The 20,087-nt window shown below is 41.3% G+C and overlaps 1 protein-coding gene across 3 annotated transcripts in view; it reads right to left on the reverse strand.

The window, feature by feature from the left end:
- The window catches only part of zgc:66433 (uncharacterized protein LOC321250 homolog), a 195,945-nt gene that overhangs the window by 4,615 nt on the left and 171,243 nt on the right, over positions 1–20,087 (reverse strand). For all 3 annotated transcript variants that reach the window (XM_043705166.1, XM_043705165.1, XM_043705163.1), the window contains exons 7-11: positions 18,513–18,713; positions 14,386–14,494; positions 7,497–9,059; positions 6,261–6,448; positions 2,897–3,023 (exon numbers count right to left, since the gene is read on the reverse strand). In XM_043705166.1, coding sequence (XP_043561101.1) covers positions 2,897–3,023; positions 6,261–6,448; positions 7,497–9,059; positions 14,386–14,494; positions 18,513–18,713 — 2,188 coding nt within the window. The remainder of the gene's footprint in view (positions 1–2,896; positions 3,024–6,260; positions 6,449–7,496; positions 9,060–14,385; positions 14,495–18,512; positions 18,714–20,087) is intronic.

The raw sequence follows: 20,087 nt of genomic DNA on the forward strand, positions 1-20,087 counted from the left end.
AATTGCAACATTTATGAGGCATTTGGATTGGTATATGAATAGGAAGGGTTTGGAGGGATATGGGCCGGGTGCTGGCATGTGGGACTAGATTGGGTTGGGATATCTGGTCGGCATGGACGGGTTGGACCAATGGGTCTGATTCCATACTGTACATCTCTATTACTCTATGACTTGCTTTTATATTGAGCCATTTTTGATCTCAGGATAAGTTTGAAGTGCAGTCATTGTTGTGATGCAGGAGCTATTAAGGACAGGAAGCTAGGAAAACATGATGAGGTAGCAATCTTAATTAAGGATGAAATGAGTGTAAAAGTGAGATATTAGCTTTATTCTAAAGATCAAGATATTGTATCAGTTTGAGTAAGGGAACCCATAAACTATTTGGGGGAGTCATTTATGGTTTCCCTCAAAGGAACAATAAGGCATGAGGAAACATACAGGAAGAAATCATGAGATCTGTAATGGAGAGTTTGAATTATAAGGAGAGTGGATAGGCTGGGATTTTTTTCACTGGAGCACAGGAGGTTGAGGGGTAACCTTATAGATGTTTAGAAAATTGTAAGGGTTGTAGGCAATGTGAACAGCAGGTGTCTTTTCCCGAGAGTTGGAGGTTTTTCAAGACGAGGGGGCATATTTTTAAGGTGAGAGGAGAAAGATTTAAAGAAGACATGAAGGGCAACGTTTTTACACAAACAGTGGTTTGTGTGTGGAATGAACTTCCAGAGGCAACGATAGATGTCGGCACAGTTACAATGTTTAGAAGGCAACTGGATAAGAAATGTTTGGAAGGACATGGGCCAAGTTCAGGCAGGTGGAGCTAGTTTAGTTTGATATCATGGTCAGCATGGATTGATTGGACCGAAGGGTCTGCTTCCATGCTGTATGAATCTATGACTCCATCTCATAAGAAAATCATGGATGATTTTAATCCAAATATAATGTATGAATTAGATTGGCTAAGGTTACCCTGATGATCAATTCATAGAATGTTGCCGGGACAATTTCTTAGAGCAGCATATTCTTGAGCCTGCTAGAGAGTCAGTTATTCAAGACTGGTTGATATTTAATAAACTGGTTTTAATTAATTATCTTAATAAAGGAATCCTAGGATGCATTGATCATATCATGGTTGATTTTCACATTCAGTTTGGGGGAAGAGAACAGTGCATCAAAGATTAGCATTTTAAACTCAAATAAAGTCACTTACAAGAAAATTATGATAGAACTGGCTAAAGTGAACAGGAAAATTAAATTAAGGCAAAGTGTTGCAACAGTAGATATTTAAGAAGATATTTCTTCCTACTCAACAAAGATATACTCTGGTGAGAAAGAACATTTTAAGTGAGGATCCCTCAAGTGTGGCTGACCAAGAACATTAAAGGTAGTATCAAGTTGAAAGGAAAACAGCAATATTCTGCAAAGATTAATGCAGATCAAAACATTGGACAGAATATAAAATAAATACAAATTATACAGTCTGAAAATAGGGAGAGAGAAAATAAGGGATGAGAAAGCTAGCTAGAAATGTAAAATAGTTAGTTAGAATTTCTACAAGTATTTAAAAAGAAAAAAAAATATCTATAGTGAGGATTGGTTCCTTAGAGAATGAGTTTGGGAATTAGTAATGTGATTTAAGGAAATGGCAGGTGCAGATATTTTGTGATTGTCTTCACAGTTGAAGCCACTAACAACATCCTAGAAATATTTGCAAATCAAGAAGCGAAAACAAGCAAGGTACTAAAACAAAGACAAGCACTCATGAAAAGGTACTGAGACAATTACTAGAATGACAACATCCTAAAGCCTGATGGATTTCAACCCCCAATTTTAAAAGAAGTAACTGTCAAGAAATTAGATGCACTTGTTTCAATTTTCCAAAGCTCCCTAGATTCTGGTAAGGTCCAATTAGGTTGGAAAATAGTGAGTGTAACTCACCTACTCAAAAACTGAAGAAGTCAGGAGGCAGGAAATTACAGGCCAGTTAGCCTAACATGGAGAGCTAGACTCTTATTAAAGAGGTTATTGTAGAACACTCCGAAACTCTCAAAGCAATCAGACAGAGTCAACATAGGTTTATGAAATGGAAATCACGTTTGACGGTTTTATCTGAGTTCTTTGAGGAAATTACAATCAACGTGGTTAAAGGGGTAGATGTGATATACTGGATTCCCAAAAGTCATTTGACAAGGTGTCACATCAAAGGTCACCACAAAAGTAAGAGCTTTTAGGTGATGTAGTTGACATATTAGCATGGTTTAGAATTGATAAACTGTCAGATTAGGGGTACATTATAGTTTTCAGGTTGAGAAGCTGCTAACATTGGTGCTCCACAGGAATAGTACTGAGCTGTCAGCTGTTTACAATCGATATCAATGACTTGAATGAAGGGGCAGGATGTATGATCATGAAATTTGCTTTTGACATAAACAGAATTCATATCCATCATGCTGTTAGTGCGATTCAGAAAGCTCAGAATAATTCTCTCAGCTAAGATCCTTTATTTGCAATGTCTTTATACCGATCCTCTTTTAGTCAGGTTTCCCCTCCTTGTTTCCATTCTGCCTATCTTGTCTAAAGAGCAAATTTCCTGGAACACCTGATTGGAAACACTGATCACCTTACAACCACATGTCCATAATGACCATGAGATCAATCCCCCTCATTTATATCATTTATTTCTGTTTGTGTAAACTAAGCTCGAATCTGAACTGTGCCAAGTCCTTTGGAGACAACAGTCTGGCATCCAGTTTGGGTGCAATATTTCTTTTAATTAAGCATTCATGCATCAATATATTAATTTTTAGGGGAGGGGAGGGTGAGAAGAAATCTGTCCCACAACAGGTCAACACCTCCTTCAATACAATGGTATCGCTTGATTTTGTGTGGATTTTTTTACCATGTCCAAAAGGAGTTATTGTGTTGGATTCATCTTCCTCCTTTGCATGTGTTTTCAGTTCCTTGGCCTGAAAGCTGGGTAAGGGGTTCTTATTTCCATTCTTCCCCAATTGGGGTTTTTTTGCTTCCTAAAAGAGAAAGAAAAGGAAAATGAATGGCCCTTTAATTTAGCAAATATTTTTGGTTAACTCAGTGTCAGTGAGCATTTGTACTCAACAATCTGATTACTTTTCCACTGAAGTCAATCCACAATGTTTGCAATGGTGCAGTCAAACATCACGGGTCACCAATTTTATTGCAGACAAATTGGGCGTTCAGGAGAAACCTCTTTATTCAATGAGTGCTGAAGATGGGGAACTTGTTATCACTGAGAATACTTGAGCTGAACAGCATTTCTGCATTTAAGGGGAAGCTGGAAAACCATGAGGGAGGAATAAATATAGAAGGATATATTGATGCGGTGACAAAAAAAAAAGACTGTAAGACAAAGGAGCAGAAGTAGGCCATTTGGCCCATCAAGTCTCCAGTTAATGAGATCATGGCAACTCTGATAACTCTAAACTCTACTTTTCTGCTTTTTCACCATAACCCCTGATTCCCTTACTAAGCAAAAATCTTGTCTACCTCAACTGTGAAATTACTTAAACACCCAGCCTCAACAGCCCTCTGAGGTAAACAATTCCACAGATTCATAACCATGGAGAGAAGAAATTCCTCCTCATCTCTGCCTTAAACGTGTGACCCTTTTTTTCTGAGATTATGCCCTCTCATTCCAGAGTCTCTGCCAAGGGGAAACAACCTTTTCACATCTACCCTGGCAAGCCCTCTCAGGATCGCAGAATTAGAATTAGATTTTATTGTCATATGTACTCAAGTATAGAAATGCATGAGTACAGTGAAAAATGTACAGACTCACCATTCTCAGGGGCCATCTTGGTTTCAAAAAACTGAACTTAAGAAAGACAATAGAAACATTTTTTAAAAAGAACCAGAAGGTACGAAAATGCCCAGATCTTAAAGTCTAAAGACTTATCTCCATAAAAGTGTTTAGAATGCTCAGCTACAGAAGCAGACACCTGGCCCTAGCCATGGTCTGGAGTGTCCGTCAGCCTGCATCGACCATCATGAGCAGGCCGCACTTTTGTTGCCGCTGACAATGCCACTGCCATCTCCGATCACCGGGAGAGGCTTTGATGCACTTGAATGCTGGAAGGAGCTGAGTACGTTTCAGTAAGGTCACCTCTCATTCTTCTATATTCCAGCACGTACAGACCCAAACCACTCAATCTCTCTTTGTAACATACTCCCTTCATACCTGCTATCAGCCTACTGAACCTTGTTTGGACCACTCCCAATACTAGTACAGTTGGTTCTGCTTTAACACATGTTTACTCAGGGTGAATCGGCTTTAACAGGATTGAAGAATTTAGCCCATTATTTGTAGAACACAAACTTTCCTTCCCTGTATTGGCTATAACGCAATTCTGGCCCCATTGGTTTAAATGGGATGGCTATTACGCAATTTTCTGATAATGCAACATCACACGAAAACAGAACTATTGCGTTGTATCAGAACCAACTTATATATCTTTGCCTAGAGAAGAGGCCCAAAACTGTTCAGTGGGAGGAGATTGGAGTATTGCATAAACACCAGGACCCTTTACTCAAATGGCTTGTTTCCAAGTTGTAAAATCAGAGTTGACATAATTCATAAAATTCCATTACATTTGTAAATATACCAATGTGTTCAGCTGTTCTGCCAATCATGTCATGGATCTCAACTCAGTTTTCTCCTGGGTAAAAATAAACAGAAGCAACACGATTTGGTGGCAATTAATTTAATTATTCATCCAACGAAGTGGGGCCCAAACCTTATAGCTAAATTTTACATTAAATCACTTGTATTTCTCTTGCAATATAATTTCCACTGCAACGAGGTTCAATTTATCTACTTACTATCTTCATGTTATGGTGAAAGGGTCAGATCCTTTGATTTAGTGACAGGATTAAATTAATGGATTTAAATGAAAATCAGTGGATGCTGAAACAAATAAAAACAAATTGCTGGAAAAACTCAGCACGTCTGGCAGCATATGTAGAGAGAGAAAAACAGAGTTAATGTTGCGAGTGCAGAACAACTCAGAAGACAGGTCACTTGGCTCAAAATGTTAACATTGTTTTTGTTCAATTATTAACTTGCCCTATATCGGGATTGTATAAAAATTAATGTTCATGGAAGGCGGTTTAACCATAATGTTCAGAATCTCTGTGACTCAGCTCTGTGCGATAATCCATACCATCACCCACTGGGCCCACTTCCTGCTCAATTTGCACAACACTCAAGTTCCCCACTTATCACCATTGCCCAACCTTTCCAAAGGCAGTGACCTTCACACTTTTGTTTCTCTCTATCGCTAGCTCGATCTGATCTTTGTAAATATATGGTGCCTCTTGAACTACTGTCTGAACATCCTCGAATCATACACTATAAAAAGACATCATTTAGTTTTTGGTGGTGGTTCTTGGAAAGAGCCATCTAATTAGCTCTACTCCCTTGTTCTTTGCACACAGCCCTGCGAACATCTCCTTTTCAACTACATATCCAATTTTCTTTTCAAGTACAAATGAATCTGCCTATCAGGAAGCATACTCCAGCTTGTTGTATTTCTTGTACAAACAAACGTTTCTTCAATTGACCTGGGATTGTGAACGAATCACCTCAAGGTTGTATCCTGCATTATGTTCTGACGTGAGTCTGTCATTATATAATGGAAGCAAAATAAAAGCTCACAAAATTGTCAATTATTCCACTTGTTCCCCCACAGTGCATCCAAAAGAAAAAGAAATGAAGAATTATTTGTCAAACTTGGTGATCAACTCCATCCACTACGGTGACTCAGTGGTTAGCACTGCTGCCTCTTGGCACCAGGGACCCGGGTTTGATTCCACCCTCGGGTGACCATCTGTATGGAGTTTGCACATTCTCCCTATGTCTGCGTCGGTTACCTCTGGGTGCTCCGACTTCCTCCAAAGGTGTGCGGGTTAGGTGGATTGACCATGCTAAATTGCCCAGGGATGTGCAGGCTAGGTGGATTAACCATGGGAAATGCAGGGTTAGAGTGCAGGAGGTGGGATGCTCTTTGGAGGGGCAGAGTGGATTCGATGGGCCAAATGGCCTGCTACTACACTGTAGGGATTATGTGATACTTCTTTGAAGAAACCACATGTCTTTGAAAATGGATAGAAATAACGAATTTCTGATTCATTATCAAGAAAAAGACAATTTCACTACAAATAAGCACAAATTTAAGCACAAATAACTACACAAATCAAACATGTTAGCAGTTGAATGGAAATAATGTTACCTTCTTTGCATCAATCTGTACTGAGAACCTGTCCTCCAGGGGCTGGGGTCTGTCCTGCATCCCTGAGTATTGGCCTTGAAAGCCTTTCTGTTTCTGTCTTGCCATGGAGACCCACACAGGCTCTGAGCAGTTGACTCCACAGCTGGCATCCTCTGCTGCAGCACATTTGACAAGTTGTGGTTTCCTCTCTACATAACAGATTTGAGCAATCAAATATCTTTTCCACAGGGAACAAAAGATAATATCACTGAAGACGATTGATCAAGACATTGCATGTTTTGCTTTTACTTAGAGGGCCACTGGTTTTTAACATTAACACACAAACGAAAGATTGCTATATTCATTGGCTTTGTGCGTGCATTTGATAATTTCGATCAGAATTAATTTCCAACTTTCAGATGTCCTTGAGAAAACAGAAGGTGACTGTTTTTCTAATTCATTCACAGGATGTTGGAGTTGCTGGATGGACTAGCATCTATTGCCCATTCCTCATAGCTCAGAGGGCAGATAAGCTGGGGGTCTGGAGTCACATATATGACAGACCAGATAAGAACAGCAGATTTCCTTTCTTAAACCAGAAGTGTTTTCCCCTCAACAACTGGCAATGGTTTTGTAGTCATCATTAGACTCTTAATCCCAGATATTTACTGGATTCAAATTCCACCATCTGAACCTGGGTTTCTAGAAAATTATCCGGGTCTCTGGATTAATATGTCTAGTGATAATAATCCCTCCAAGCCAACACCTCCTCCCGTTAAAGATCTTTACAATGATGAAGGTGTTTCGTCAAGTCAATGTAGAGATTTTGGGACATCGAAACAAGGGGTCTTAAATATAAGGTAGTCACAAATAAATCTAAAAGGAAATTCAGGAGAAATGTCTTTACCCATAGAGTGGTGAGAACATAGCCGTTATCACCACATGAAGTAGATGAGATGATCCGTTTAGATGCAATGAAGGGAATATTGGGAAAAGAGGGAAAGGAAAAGGTCGTGTTGATAGTTATCCAATGTTTACTTGATGGTGTTTCTTGTTTCATGCAGGCACAAACAGACAAAATGGAATGAGCAATTCAGTTTGTATAGATATCAGGAAAATGCATAACACAACCACAGTGTTACTTATTTAGTAACAATAACAGTGAAGCAGTGAATCTAGAACACCATCAGTGCAGTCTCCTTCAACCACTGAAACAGTTAACCAAACAATTGGTCAAGACAAACTAATATTCCATACCTGAGGCTTTACTGAAGTCCAGTTGGGTTTGACGATCTTTTCTTTCAGTCTTCTCTTGAGGAGTATTGTCCTTTTCTTGTGTCACTAACTCAGTTGAGACATCCACTGAATCAGCTTTTCCCAGCAGTCGGCATCTATTCCTGTGACTCTCCAGGAATAATTTGTCATTATCTTCCTTCACTGTATTCACTGTGTCAGCCTCTGCCTGTCTGCTGCCTCTAGCACCAATTGCCTGAGCCGTTGGGGTCTGTATCCCTGCATGTGGCTTACTTCCCACTGCCTGCTCGCTGTCAACCACAACATGTTCGGAGTTATTTTCAGCTGAATATTTGAGAAGAGGTGAGGTTCTCCTGAGTTTGACACCAAATGGGTTTCCTTTGGTATCTAAGTCAGCTTTTGTTTGCGGTTTTGTAATGTTTTGGAGACATGGCTTCTCAGTAGCAGCTGGTCTGGCTCCAGCGAATTTCATCTTCAATGGCTGATCAAAGAACTGTTGGTATTTCAGGAGACCTCCTGTGCCTTGATTTGATGACCCTTCACTGACATTCTCCTTGCAAAGCTCAGGTTTCTGTGGTGCCTGAAAACTACAATCTGCATTCAAACCTTCGTTCTTTCTATTGGCCTCCAATAACGACCTCTGCCAGGCAGAGGCGATTGAGAATTTGGCTGAACCTTGATTCACAAGCCTGTTATCTTTCTGTAATGACTTATCAGGTATTGAATGTTCAGACTGTCCCTGAACATCAAGTAATTGCAGTGTAGAAGGTTCAGATTGAATGAACAACTCTTCAAGTGGAACTTCTGATATACACCAAGTATTATCTGTCAATTCATCACTGGAAGCCTGTTGGTGTTCCACCTTGTTATTTAATAAGCTCGTGTCAACTACCTCTCTCATTATTGAATTATCTGTCAGGATATTTTCTTCCTGTCGTTCTGTCTCTTTGAACAAGTGCAAAGCGTCATCATGAGGTACAACAGAGCTCTTACACTTTGCTTCTTTAGACTTTGAGCCATGTTCTGATTGTACTGCATTTCCACCATTTCCCACTTCACTTCTCTCTGTGTGTATTTCAGCTGAGATCTTTCCTTCTGATGGAGGTGTGTCGGCATTGATGGGGTGCACAGCCTCCTCCATATTCTCAAATATGGCTCCCCCTTTGGCTCGACTGATTGTCTCTGAACATTCTTCTGATTCAGTAATGGTCATTGGAAACATGGGAAGAGACAGAACAGCATTTTCTTCATTGTCCATACAAGACTTCTCCAAAGTCGATTTAAAATCTTCATCATGCATTAGCATTATTCCTGGTGACAGCACTTGCATATTGGGAGGCTTCTCAGAACTATATACACCATCAGAGGTAAGGAGCATTTCTGGGTCAAGTGTCTGTTTACTTGTAGTTTTAGGCAATACAGCTCCATTCTGATCTAAAGCATTTCCACCATGCTCTGGACTGTGACTGTGAGGAACCTCATGTATTTTGGAACTCTTAGAAACAGTTTCCATAAACTCATCTCCATTTGTTTCATGCTTTAAGTCATTGCATTGTGCCAAGAGATCTGTTACATAATGAGGAAAAGAGGTCATAAATGACTTAATTTTATGACAATAAAACTAATGTTCAAAAACTTAATTCTAAACAGTGAAAACATTTCTGCCGTCAGTCATCAGAAGACATTTGTTCAAAAGTTATTATTGTTGGTTGTACATTGTTTTCACTTTCACTGCTGGTTTTGTAATTCAATTATGTCACATTAAAGCATCAGAACAGCAAGTACTCAACAAATTGTAGATTATCCTATTGCCCATCCAAACCTACCTTCCCTTAGAATCATAAAAATCATTCATGACACACAAATGCCAGAAAATGACCATTTCCAATAAAAGACAATCTAACCACAGCACCCTATCATTCAATGGTGCTGCCATCACTGAATCTCCCACTTTTAACATCCTGGGGGCTAGCATTAACCAGAAACTCAACTGGACTCATTATATAACACAGTAGCTACAAGAGCAGGTAAGAGGCTAGGCATACAGCAATAAATAATGGATGTAGGTTTGCTCGCTGAGCTAGAAGGTTCATTTCCATACATTTCGCCACCCCACTAGGTAACACCTTCAGTGGGCCTCAGGCGAAGCAGTGTACATGATTCCTGCTTTCTATTTAGATGCTTGGGTTTCTTTGGGTTTGTGATGTCATTTCTGGTGGTGATGTCATTTCCTGTGGTGATGCCATTCCCTGTTCTTTTTCTCAGGGGCGGTAGATGGGGTCTAACTCGATATGTTTGTTGATAGAGTTCCAGTTGGATTGCTATGCTTCTAGGAATTCTAGTGAGACTTCAGGAAAACAACACACACGGATCAAATATTGAACTACAGAAGCAATCTGTAGCAACATCCACAAACAAAGCTGCATCAGAACATTATTTCAATGAGCCAACTCACACTGCAGCACAGAGGAACTATGAGAGCAGAGGAAAGTCACCTATACTGTGTATTCAAAAAGAATGGGTACCCAATGAACATAGTCCGCCGATTTCTCAATAACAAACTCAAACAAGCAGACAAAATACATCCAGAAATTTGTGTTGCAGACGTTTCGTCCCCTGTCTAGGTGACATCCTCAGTGCTTGGGAGCCTCCTGTGAAGCGCTTCTGTGATGTTTCCTCCGGCATTTATAGTGATTTGTATCTGCCTCTTCTGCCTCCGCTGCAGTGGCCGGTATATTGGTTCCAGGTTGATGTGCTTATTGATTGAATCTATGGATGAGTGCATTGCCTCTAGGAATTCCCAGGCTGTTCTCTGTTTGGCTTGTCCTATAATAGTAGTGTTGCCCCAGTCGAACTCATGTTGCTTGTTATCTGAGTGTGTGGCTACTAACGATAGCTGGTCATGTCGTTTCGTGGCTAGTTGGTGTTCATGGATGCGGATCGTTAGCTGTCTTCCTGTTTGTCCTATGTAGTATTTTGTGCAGTCCTTACATGGGACGAAACATCTGCAACACAAATTCCCAGCTCGGCGAACAGAACCACAACAACGAGCATCCAAGCTACAAATCTTCTCCCAAACTTTGAACATCCAGAAACCCTAGCCACTCTCCCCTACATCAAAGACATCTCAGAAATGACTGGCAGACTACTCAGACCCTTTAGCATCATGGTAGCCCACAAACCCACCAACACACTAAAACAGTGGCTAATGAACTTGAAAGACCCAATACAGACAACAAGCAAAACTATTGTTATTTACAAAATACCGTGCAAGAACTGTAACAAACACTACATTGGACAAACAGGCAGAAAACTAGCCACCAGGATACATGAACACCGACTAGCCACAAAATGACATGACCCTCTCTCACTTGTATCCTCACATACAGATAAGGAAGGACACCACTTCGACTGGGATACCACATCCATCTTAGGCCAAGCCAAACAGAGACATGCACAAGAATTCCTAGAAGCATGGCATTCCAACCGGAACTCTATCAACAAACACATCGAGTTAGACCACATCTACCACCCCCTGAGAAAAAGAACAGGAAATGCATCACTACCGGAAATGACATCACCACAGGAAATGACATCACCGTTGGAAATGACATCACCAACCAAAGAAACCCAAACATATAAACAGAAAGCAGGAATCATGTATACTGCTTTGCCTGAGGCCCACCGAAGATGTTACCTAGTAGGGTGATTAAATGTCTGGAAATGAACCTCCAAGCTCAGCGAGCAAACCTACATCCAGAACTCCAACCTGAGCTACAAATCTTCTCAAAACTCGCTAAGCAATAAGTAACTCTCATCCTGACTCCCCAAAGCATGTCCACCATCGATAAGACACAAGTCAGTACTGTGAATGAACACGCCCCACTTGCTTGGATGGGTGCAAATCCAACAACACTCAATAAGTTTGACACTGGCATCGCATCCATTAGCATTCACTCCCTCCACTAACAATACTCCGTAGCAGCAGTATGCACTATCTACAAGATGCAGTGCAGAGATTTACCAAATATTCTTAGACTGTGCCTCCCAAACCCATGGCTACTACCATCTGAGAAAAAGAACAGGAAATGATGTCACCACAAGAAATAATTTCACCATCCCAAGGAAACCTAAACACATAAGTAGAAAGTGCTTCAAACGGAAGCTGACTGATAATGTTACCAATAATGGTGACAAAATGTCCGAAAACTGAACCTTCCAGCTCAGCAAGCAAACCTCCATCCAGAACTTCAACCGAGCTACAAATCTTCTCAAAACTCACTACCATCTCGAAGACAGCTGATACTTGGGAACACTACCGTCTGCAAGATCCCCTCCAATCTACTCGTCATTCTGATTTGGAAATATTTTGCCATTCTTTCATTGTCACTGGGTCAAAATCCTGGAATTCCCTCCCTAACGACATATGGGTCTACCTACTGTACATGGATTACAGCGGTTCAAGAAGGCAGCTCACTATCACTTTCTCAAGGGCAACTAGGAATGGACAATAAATGACTTAGCCAGTGATGCCTACATCCCATGAATATGGCAAAAAAAAAGGTCATAAATGGAAGCATACAAATAATGGACATAGCATTCAATTTAGGAACGTTAACTCCAAAGAAGTCAAATGTGGACATGAAAGTTATTGAGATGAACTTCTCTGTATTGAGGAGAATGAAGGTAGTTTTGCCACAGACGTTCAAAGTGAACATGCATTTTGAGAGGGTCATGGGGAACACATGTCCCCAACAGCAGGAAAACTGGTAACCAGAGGATACGGGATTTAGAAGTTTGACAAAAGAACTGGAGGAAAGATTAGGGTAGTTTTCTCATTCGGTGAATTTTTATGATCTCCCCGAAAGAGTAGTGGGAGCAGAACTAATAGAAAATTTTAAAAAGAAGTTTGTTACATATTTGTGAACAAAAAGAAAATTATGGCGCCAAGAACAAAGGAATGGATCTGACTGAATAAGTCTTTTATTTATTCATGGAATGTGACATTGCTGGCTGAGCCAACATTTGCTGCCCTTCTCCAGTTGCCCCTTTTGTGGTGAGCTGCCTTGTTGGCCCGCTGCAGTCAACATGCTGGTAGGAGTATCCACTGTGCTGATGGAGAGGAATTTCTAGGATCTTGATCCAGTAACACTGCAGGATTAGCAATATATTTCCAAGGCAGGATCGGGTGCAACATGAAGGGGAACTTGCAGGTGGTGGTGTTTCCCTTGTCCTTCTAGGCACCAGTTTGGAAGATGCTGCAAAGCATCTTGTAGATGGTGCACACTGTTGCCATTATGTGTCAGTTTTGGAAAGAGTGAACGTTGGAGGCAGTGGATGCGGTTTAAACAAGAAGGTGCTTTGTCTTGGATGGTGTCAAGCCTCTTGAGTGTTGTTGGAGCTGCAATCAAACAGGCAAGTGGTATATATTCTATCACACTCCTGACTTATGCCCTGAAGATGATGAATAGAATTTGTAGAGCTCGGAGGTGAATTACTGCCTCTTTGAAAATGCTAGTATAAGCATGATGAGCCAAATGACAACCTTTTATTTTGCATGGTTTATTCAGCGTACTGGTGTCTTTACTGAATGATATTAATAATTTTGTTCTTCACAGTAATTTTATGGAGGGGAATATGCATTCAACAATATGGGTTTAATCCCAGAAATCTGTCATGCAAGTCAGAAACACATGATAACAAGAAAGGAACATTGGCTGTTCAATTTAATAACCAGCCATAGAATCCCTGCAGTGTGGAAACAGGCCTTCAGCCCATTGAGTCCACACCAACCTTTCCACCCAGACCTGCACTCGACCCTATCCCTGCATTTCCCACATCTTTGGACTGTGGGAAGAAATCAGAACACTTGGATGGGGAGAACGTGCAAAAGTGGGTCCCTGGCACAATGAGGCAATAGGGTTAACCAATGAGCCACCATTCTGCCAGGTCTCTACTGGCTATTGGTTTGTGGTGAAATTTAATAAATATAAAGATTTGACTTGATTCACACCAACACCTCACAGAAATACCTCACGAAACAAATGAGTGAAAAAATTCCGGTATTTCTATAGCATATCATTACATTCATCAGAAACCTCTCAAAATACTTCATACACAATGAGCAAATTAAAACTGCAACCCCTGTGGTTAGGCAGGCATTTAACACAACGCTCGATTTCACAATCCATAGGTGAAAGTGAGGACTGCAGATGCTGGATGTTAGAGTGGAGAGTGTGATGCTGGAAAAGCACAGCAGTTCAGGCAGCAACCGGTGAGCAGGACAATTGACAGTTCAGCCAAAAGCTCTTCATCATTCCTGATGAAGTGCTTTTGCCCAAAACGTCAACCCCCCTGCTCCTCGGATGCTGCCTGACCTGCTATGCTTTTCCGGCACCACCCTCTCGACTCCACAATCCATAAGCAGGGGAACAGCACTGGGGAACAATGCTGTCCATCACATCTCCACTTCTCACCTTTGCATTGTACCACAGGACTTCCAGAACCTTGGAAGTCACCTCTCATTTGAAAAATGTAACATTAGGCTGCTGTCTCCACTTATGTGTGAAAGCAACATAGCCTGCGAATGGTGTATACAGGTCCAACTCACTTTGTCTCCCTCAAACTGGAGCTCCAGTATGACACTACATTCATTTCCAAGTATTGCAGTTTTTATGTAAAACTGTTTTTGTTTTCCCCACTTGGATTCTCTTGATGTAGGTTGAGGCATGACTCCATAACCTCTGACTGTGAAGAATGCTACCAACTGTTCGAAGCAATTTGTTGAGTCAGGATTTGCTCTGAACAGTGGCATCTTAATAACACACTTCCAGTAAGTATTTTCCTTCAGGGATATAGTAATTAAAACTGATGGCAATAAAAGTGTCCATACCAATTTCTTCTTTATTTTCTGTCTGGAAATCATTGGCAGAGGACGTGACTGGATCCCTTTCATCTTTACTTCCAGGCAAAATAAATTTGGGCATCTTTGAATCTTCTCTCTGGAGGAAAAATAACATTATGCATGTTAATTTATGTGTATTTAAATATTAATTCGTAGAGAGCTATCTTTTCTCATTGTACAGTGGTTAGCACTGCTGCCTCACAGCGCCAGAGACCCGGGTTCAATTCCTGCCTCAGGCGACTGGCTGTGTGGAGTTTGCACATTCTCCCCGCGTCTGCGTGGGTTTCCTCTGGGTCCTCCAGTTTCCTCCCACACTCCAAAAATGTGTAGGTCAGGTGAATTGGCTATGCTAAATTGCCTGTAGTGTTAGGTGAAGGGGTAAATGGGTGAGTTGCGCTTCGGCGGGTCGGTGTGGACTTGTTGGGCCGAAGGGCCTATTTCCACACTCTAAGTAATCTAATCTAATCTAATTTAGAATATTGAGGGAATATTTCTTTAAGAATATTTCTGCGAAGATAGAATTCTTTCCTGACAGATATTGTACAATTCACTTGATGACAGTGAATATCAACTATGTAAGTTGGAAATCTGGAAATGGAAATACTCTTTAATCTTGCATCATCATGAAAATATTAACAAGTTACTTCTGCAAAATTACCTGTTCATATTTCAACACAGTTATATATAAACACAACCCACAGAAAACAGCTAACAGTGGGGTGCAACTGTTGTCACTTCAATTTGAATACAGCTTGCAAGAGTTTGCAATTCCTACTGACATCTACACTTCTGCATAAAACTCAACGTTTATTTAAACTGGGTTGATTCAGATTTATATGTACTATTGTGCACCACTTTGAAGATATCAAGAACATAATTTTACTTTAAAATTATAATAAAGAGCTTCAGTTGACCAAACAGGACTGCGACCCATGTTGAATCCTGTGCAGTTACTTTCCCCGCATAGCTTTTCCTGTGTAAAATCATTGCCAGAGCTGCTAAAGCTGTGCACGACTGCTCACACGAGGCCTGTGTGTGAAAGCGGTTAATATAATATTTTTTGGTGGGGAGAGTGGTTTACGTGCATGAATTGAGGAAGGTGGCACGGCAAGTTGGAAAACGGTTAATGTGGTATACACAATCTCAGTTTTTAATGAGACAAAAGCCCAAACGTTGGTATTAATGGTGGAAGTGGCCTGAAATTGGAGGTCTCCTCTCGCACGGGAGTGGACTCAGCTCAGGTAATGTGTCACCATCCCCCTCCATTTTACGAGGCAATAACTAGCTGTCCCCACTGGTGGCATTTTGACATCCCCAGTTTATGCAAATATGACACAGATGTTGCACTCCTTCCCATACTTCTCAAGGGAGGAAGTCATAGAGTCATAGAGATGTACAGCATGGAAATAGACCCTTCAGTCCAACCCGTCCATGCCGACCAGATATCCCAACTCAATCTAGTCCCACCTGCCAGCACCGGGCCCATATTGCTCCAAACCCTTCCTATACATATACCCATCCAAATGCCTCTTAAATGTTGCAATTGTACCAGCCTCCACCACATCCTCTGGCAAGTCATTCCATACATGCACCACTCTTTGCGTAAAAAAGTTGCCCTGTAGGTCTCTTTTATATCTTTCCCCTCTCACCCTAAACCTATGCCCTCTAGCCCTGAAGTCCATATAGATCACACCTACTGCTCTGCCCTCATCAATCCTCTTTGTTATTTACTCAAAAAACTCAATCAAGTTTGTGAGACATGATTTCCCATGCACAAAATCATGTTGACTATCCCTAATCAGTCCTTGCCTTTCCAAATATGCGTAAAACCTGTCCCTCAGGATTCCCCCCAACAACTTGTCCATCATCAATGTCAGGCTCACTGGTCTATAGTCCCCTGGCTTGTCCTTACCACCCTTCTTAAACAGTGGCACCACGTTAGCCAATCTCCAGTCTTCCGGCACCTCACCTGTGACTATTGGTGATACAAATATCTCAGCAAAAGGCCCAGCAATCACTTCTCTAGCTTCCCACAGACTTCTAGGGTACAGTGATGACTGAGTGATATTATTGTTAGACACCTAATCCAGAGACCCATGCACTGCTCTGGAAATCCGAGTTTGCATCCTGCCATGACAGGTGGTGCAATTTGAATTCAATAAAACTCTGGAATTAAGAATCTAATGACGACCATGAAACCATTGTTGATTTTTAGGAGAAAATCCCATCTGGTTTACTGATGCCCACATGTGACGCCAGACCCATAGCAATGTAGTTAACTCTTAACTGTCCTCTGGGGCAATAATTTAGGCATTCCCAATGAAACCAACAGCCTGAGAATGAATTTTGGAAAACCTGTTTGCAGCCTTTGACATGGTCGATTATACGACTCTTTCCCATTGTCCATACGATGTGAGGCTGCACAAACCCTGATTTTACCAGTTTCTATATCTCCCCTGCCCCCGACCCCATCCCTCCAACTCAAGTCCACCCTCCTGACCTGACCTACCTGTCCATCTTCCTTCCCACCTACCTGCTTCTCACTTTCCACCGACCTATCACCATCACCTCTTACCTTCATCCGCCTATTGCCATCCAACCTACCTTTCCCACAGCCTTATTCCACCTCCCACCCTCCATTTATCATGCAGTCCCCTTCACTCTCCCCAACTCCTGAAGAATGGTCCTTCTTGAAACACCGACTCCCTTGCTCCTCGCATGCTGCCTGACCTGCTGTGTCTTTACCAGTGCCATGGTTTATCAACTCTGGCTCTGCAGCATCTGTAGTCCTCACTTTCTCCCGCAGACTGTCATTCTACTCTCACTCATCCATTTTTTGACTGGATTATCATAGACAATGGTTCTTTTTCCTGCTCCAACACATTTATTTCTAGAGGTCTCCTCCTTTGAGATTCAGTGTCAGGTTGCATTCATACGCTGAGCACATCCAGCTCTACCTAGCCACTTGCTCGTTCAAATCCTCTGCTGGTTCCTGGGAACTCCCATAGTGGCATAACCTTTTTCACAATCAGGATGAAACAGAGAAAACCCAAATGGATGTAACTGTGGCTGATTCTCCCACCGACCTGTGCTTGGCTTTAATTCTGCAGATTGTGAAATTAAAACGTGTAGACAATCACTTCAAACACATTCAGCTAAGAAAATAACCAGAAACGTACTGAGGAAGCAAATCCTGGAAATGAAGTAATGGGAAGCGATAGATTGGGAATAAATGCCAGAAATGATTTTGTCTAAATAACTCACAATTATAATTTTAAATTAGGTTTGTGATCTGATTTTGGCACAAGGAAGTGCTGAATTTTTTTTCTTTCAGAGTCTTTGGAAAACTTCTTCCCAGAGAACAGCAGAGGTGACATCAGTGAATATCTTTAAGATTGATTCGTGATTAACAGTGATTAGATTAGACACCCTACAATATGGAAACAGGCCCTTCGGCCCAACATGTCCACGTGATCCTCCGGAGAGTAACTCACCCACCCAGACCCTTTCCCCTAACGTATATTTACTCCTGACTACTGTACCTAACACTATGGGCAATTTAGCATGGCCAATTCACTTGACCAGCACATCTTTGGATTGTGGGAGGAAACCGGAGCACCCGGAGGAAACCCACGCAGGGGAGAACGTGCAATCTCCACACAGTCACCTGAGGTAGGAATCGAACCCAGGTCCCTGGCGCTATGAGGCAGCAGTGCTAACCCTTATTGGCAGTTGGCAGGAATGTGGTGTTAACACCAAAGTTAGATCAATGATGAAGGAAGAGCAGGTTTGTGGGACGGAATGACCTATGTCTGCTACTAATTCTTATGAATGCCACTAAAAACAAATTGCTGCCTGGTTTAAATACAAAACAAATGCATTTCTACTCAATTTTTATTGGGTCAGTTGTCTTTTTACTTTAGCTGGGTAAAACAAACAAAAGCAACTGTATTTTCCTTTCCTTTTCAAAGAGATTTGATAAGGTTAGTTATAGATTTATTCAGAGTCACAATTTGCATTCTGATTCACAATGTGTTGAATTTATTTACAATGTCTTTGCTTCATATGTTTCTGGTTATTGTTTTTCTTGTTGTCAGTGGACAGTGCATTCTTACAATAGTTGGCTTCTTCTGTTTGGCAAAGAACTTCTGTCTGCGAGGATTAACAGCAATCTTGTGTTTTGCCGCAGAGTTATCCAGGCAGGCAAAAGGGTTAGCTGGGGAGCTGAAGTCAACAGGAAGTGAGTCAGAGATGGTTGTCATGAAAGCCAGTGGTGAGAGGGGACTCAGAGGTCTGGAAGAAGGCTTTGAGGATATCTGAAAGAGAAAAATACAGATGCCAGATCAGATTTTCATTACAATGAATTATTTTGTTGTAAAGACAGGGATATTTTTGCTGCCATAGTCATGGGTCACATTTCACATGAATCCCTTAATTTACCTCAGTGATACACTCCTACACCAACAGCACTAGCAAAACACTTTTCTCCATCCTTACAGCCAGAGTGAATCTGCTTAGTTGTTGCTAACTGAGTGATGGTTATTGAATGTGAACTCTCAACAGCAGCAGTTATAGAGTCATAGGAAACAGACCCTTCGATCCAACTTGTCCATGTTGACCAGATATCCTAAATTAATCTAGTCCCATTTGCCAGCACCTGGCCCATATCCCTCTAAACCCTTCCCATTCATATATCCATCCAGATGCCTTTTAAATAATGCAATTGTACCAGCCTCCGCCACTTCCTCTGGCAGCTCATTCCATACATGCACCATCCTCTGTGTGAAAACGTTGCCTCTTCGATCTTTTTTAAATCTTTCCCCCTCTCACCGTACACCTATGTCCTCTACTTTCAGACTTCCTCACCCCAGGGAAAAGATCTTGTCTATTCACTCTATCCATGCCTCTCATGATTTTATAAACCTCTATAAAGTCACCCCTCAGCCTCTGACACTCCAGGGAAAACAGCCCCAGCCTATTCAGCCTCTCCCTAGAACTCAAACCCTCCAATCCTGGCAACATCCTTGTAAACCTTTTCTGAACCCTTTCAAGTTTCAGTTTCACAACATCCTTCTGATAGGAGGAAGACCAGAATTGCATGCAGTATTCCAAAAGTAGCCTAACCAATATCCTGTACAGCCACAATGTGACCTCACAACTCCTATTCTCAATGCACTGACCAATAAAGGAATTGAAATGAATAAGGAGTCACCTGATATTCAAAATCATATTCTTGATGAAAAAAGAGATGGGCTCAAAGTTTTTCACTGTGCACTCATCAGGATGGAACTGCAAGAATGCCAAATTTCAAAGGGAACAATTATACTGCATGAGAGAAAGGGTGGCTGATTTGTTGGCATGTGGACTCTGACTAGTGAGGTATTTACATGACAACTTTCAAGCCCTTAGACTCCAAGGCATTTTACATCAAATGAAGTATGGTCACATGACAGTGACTGTCATGAAGCAGACATGTAATGTAAGCAATGTGAGCTATCAGTGTATGTACAGTAAGATCCCACAAAACATCAAGAAGATCAAAAATTGACATTTTGCTTTATTTAAAAAGGGGTGATGCTCTTTGATGTAGAATAATGGGTAAGTTGCATAATATTAGTAATTGGGGCATATCATATTTGATGTCTACGGATATGAGGCATACTTAGAATCAGTACCAAGCTGATTGGGTT

The sequence above is a fragment of the Chiloscyllium plagiosum genome, chromosome 15 (genome assembly GCF_004010195.1).
Source record: "Chiloscyllium plagiosum isolate BGI_BamShark_2017 chromosome 15, ASM401019v2, whole genome shotgun sequence".
NCBI classification, from domain to species: Eukaryota; Metazoa; Chordata; class Chondrichthyes; order Orectolobiformes; family Hemiscylliidae; genus Chiloscyllium; species Chiloscyllium plagiosum.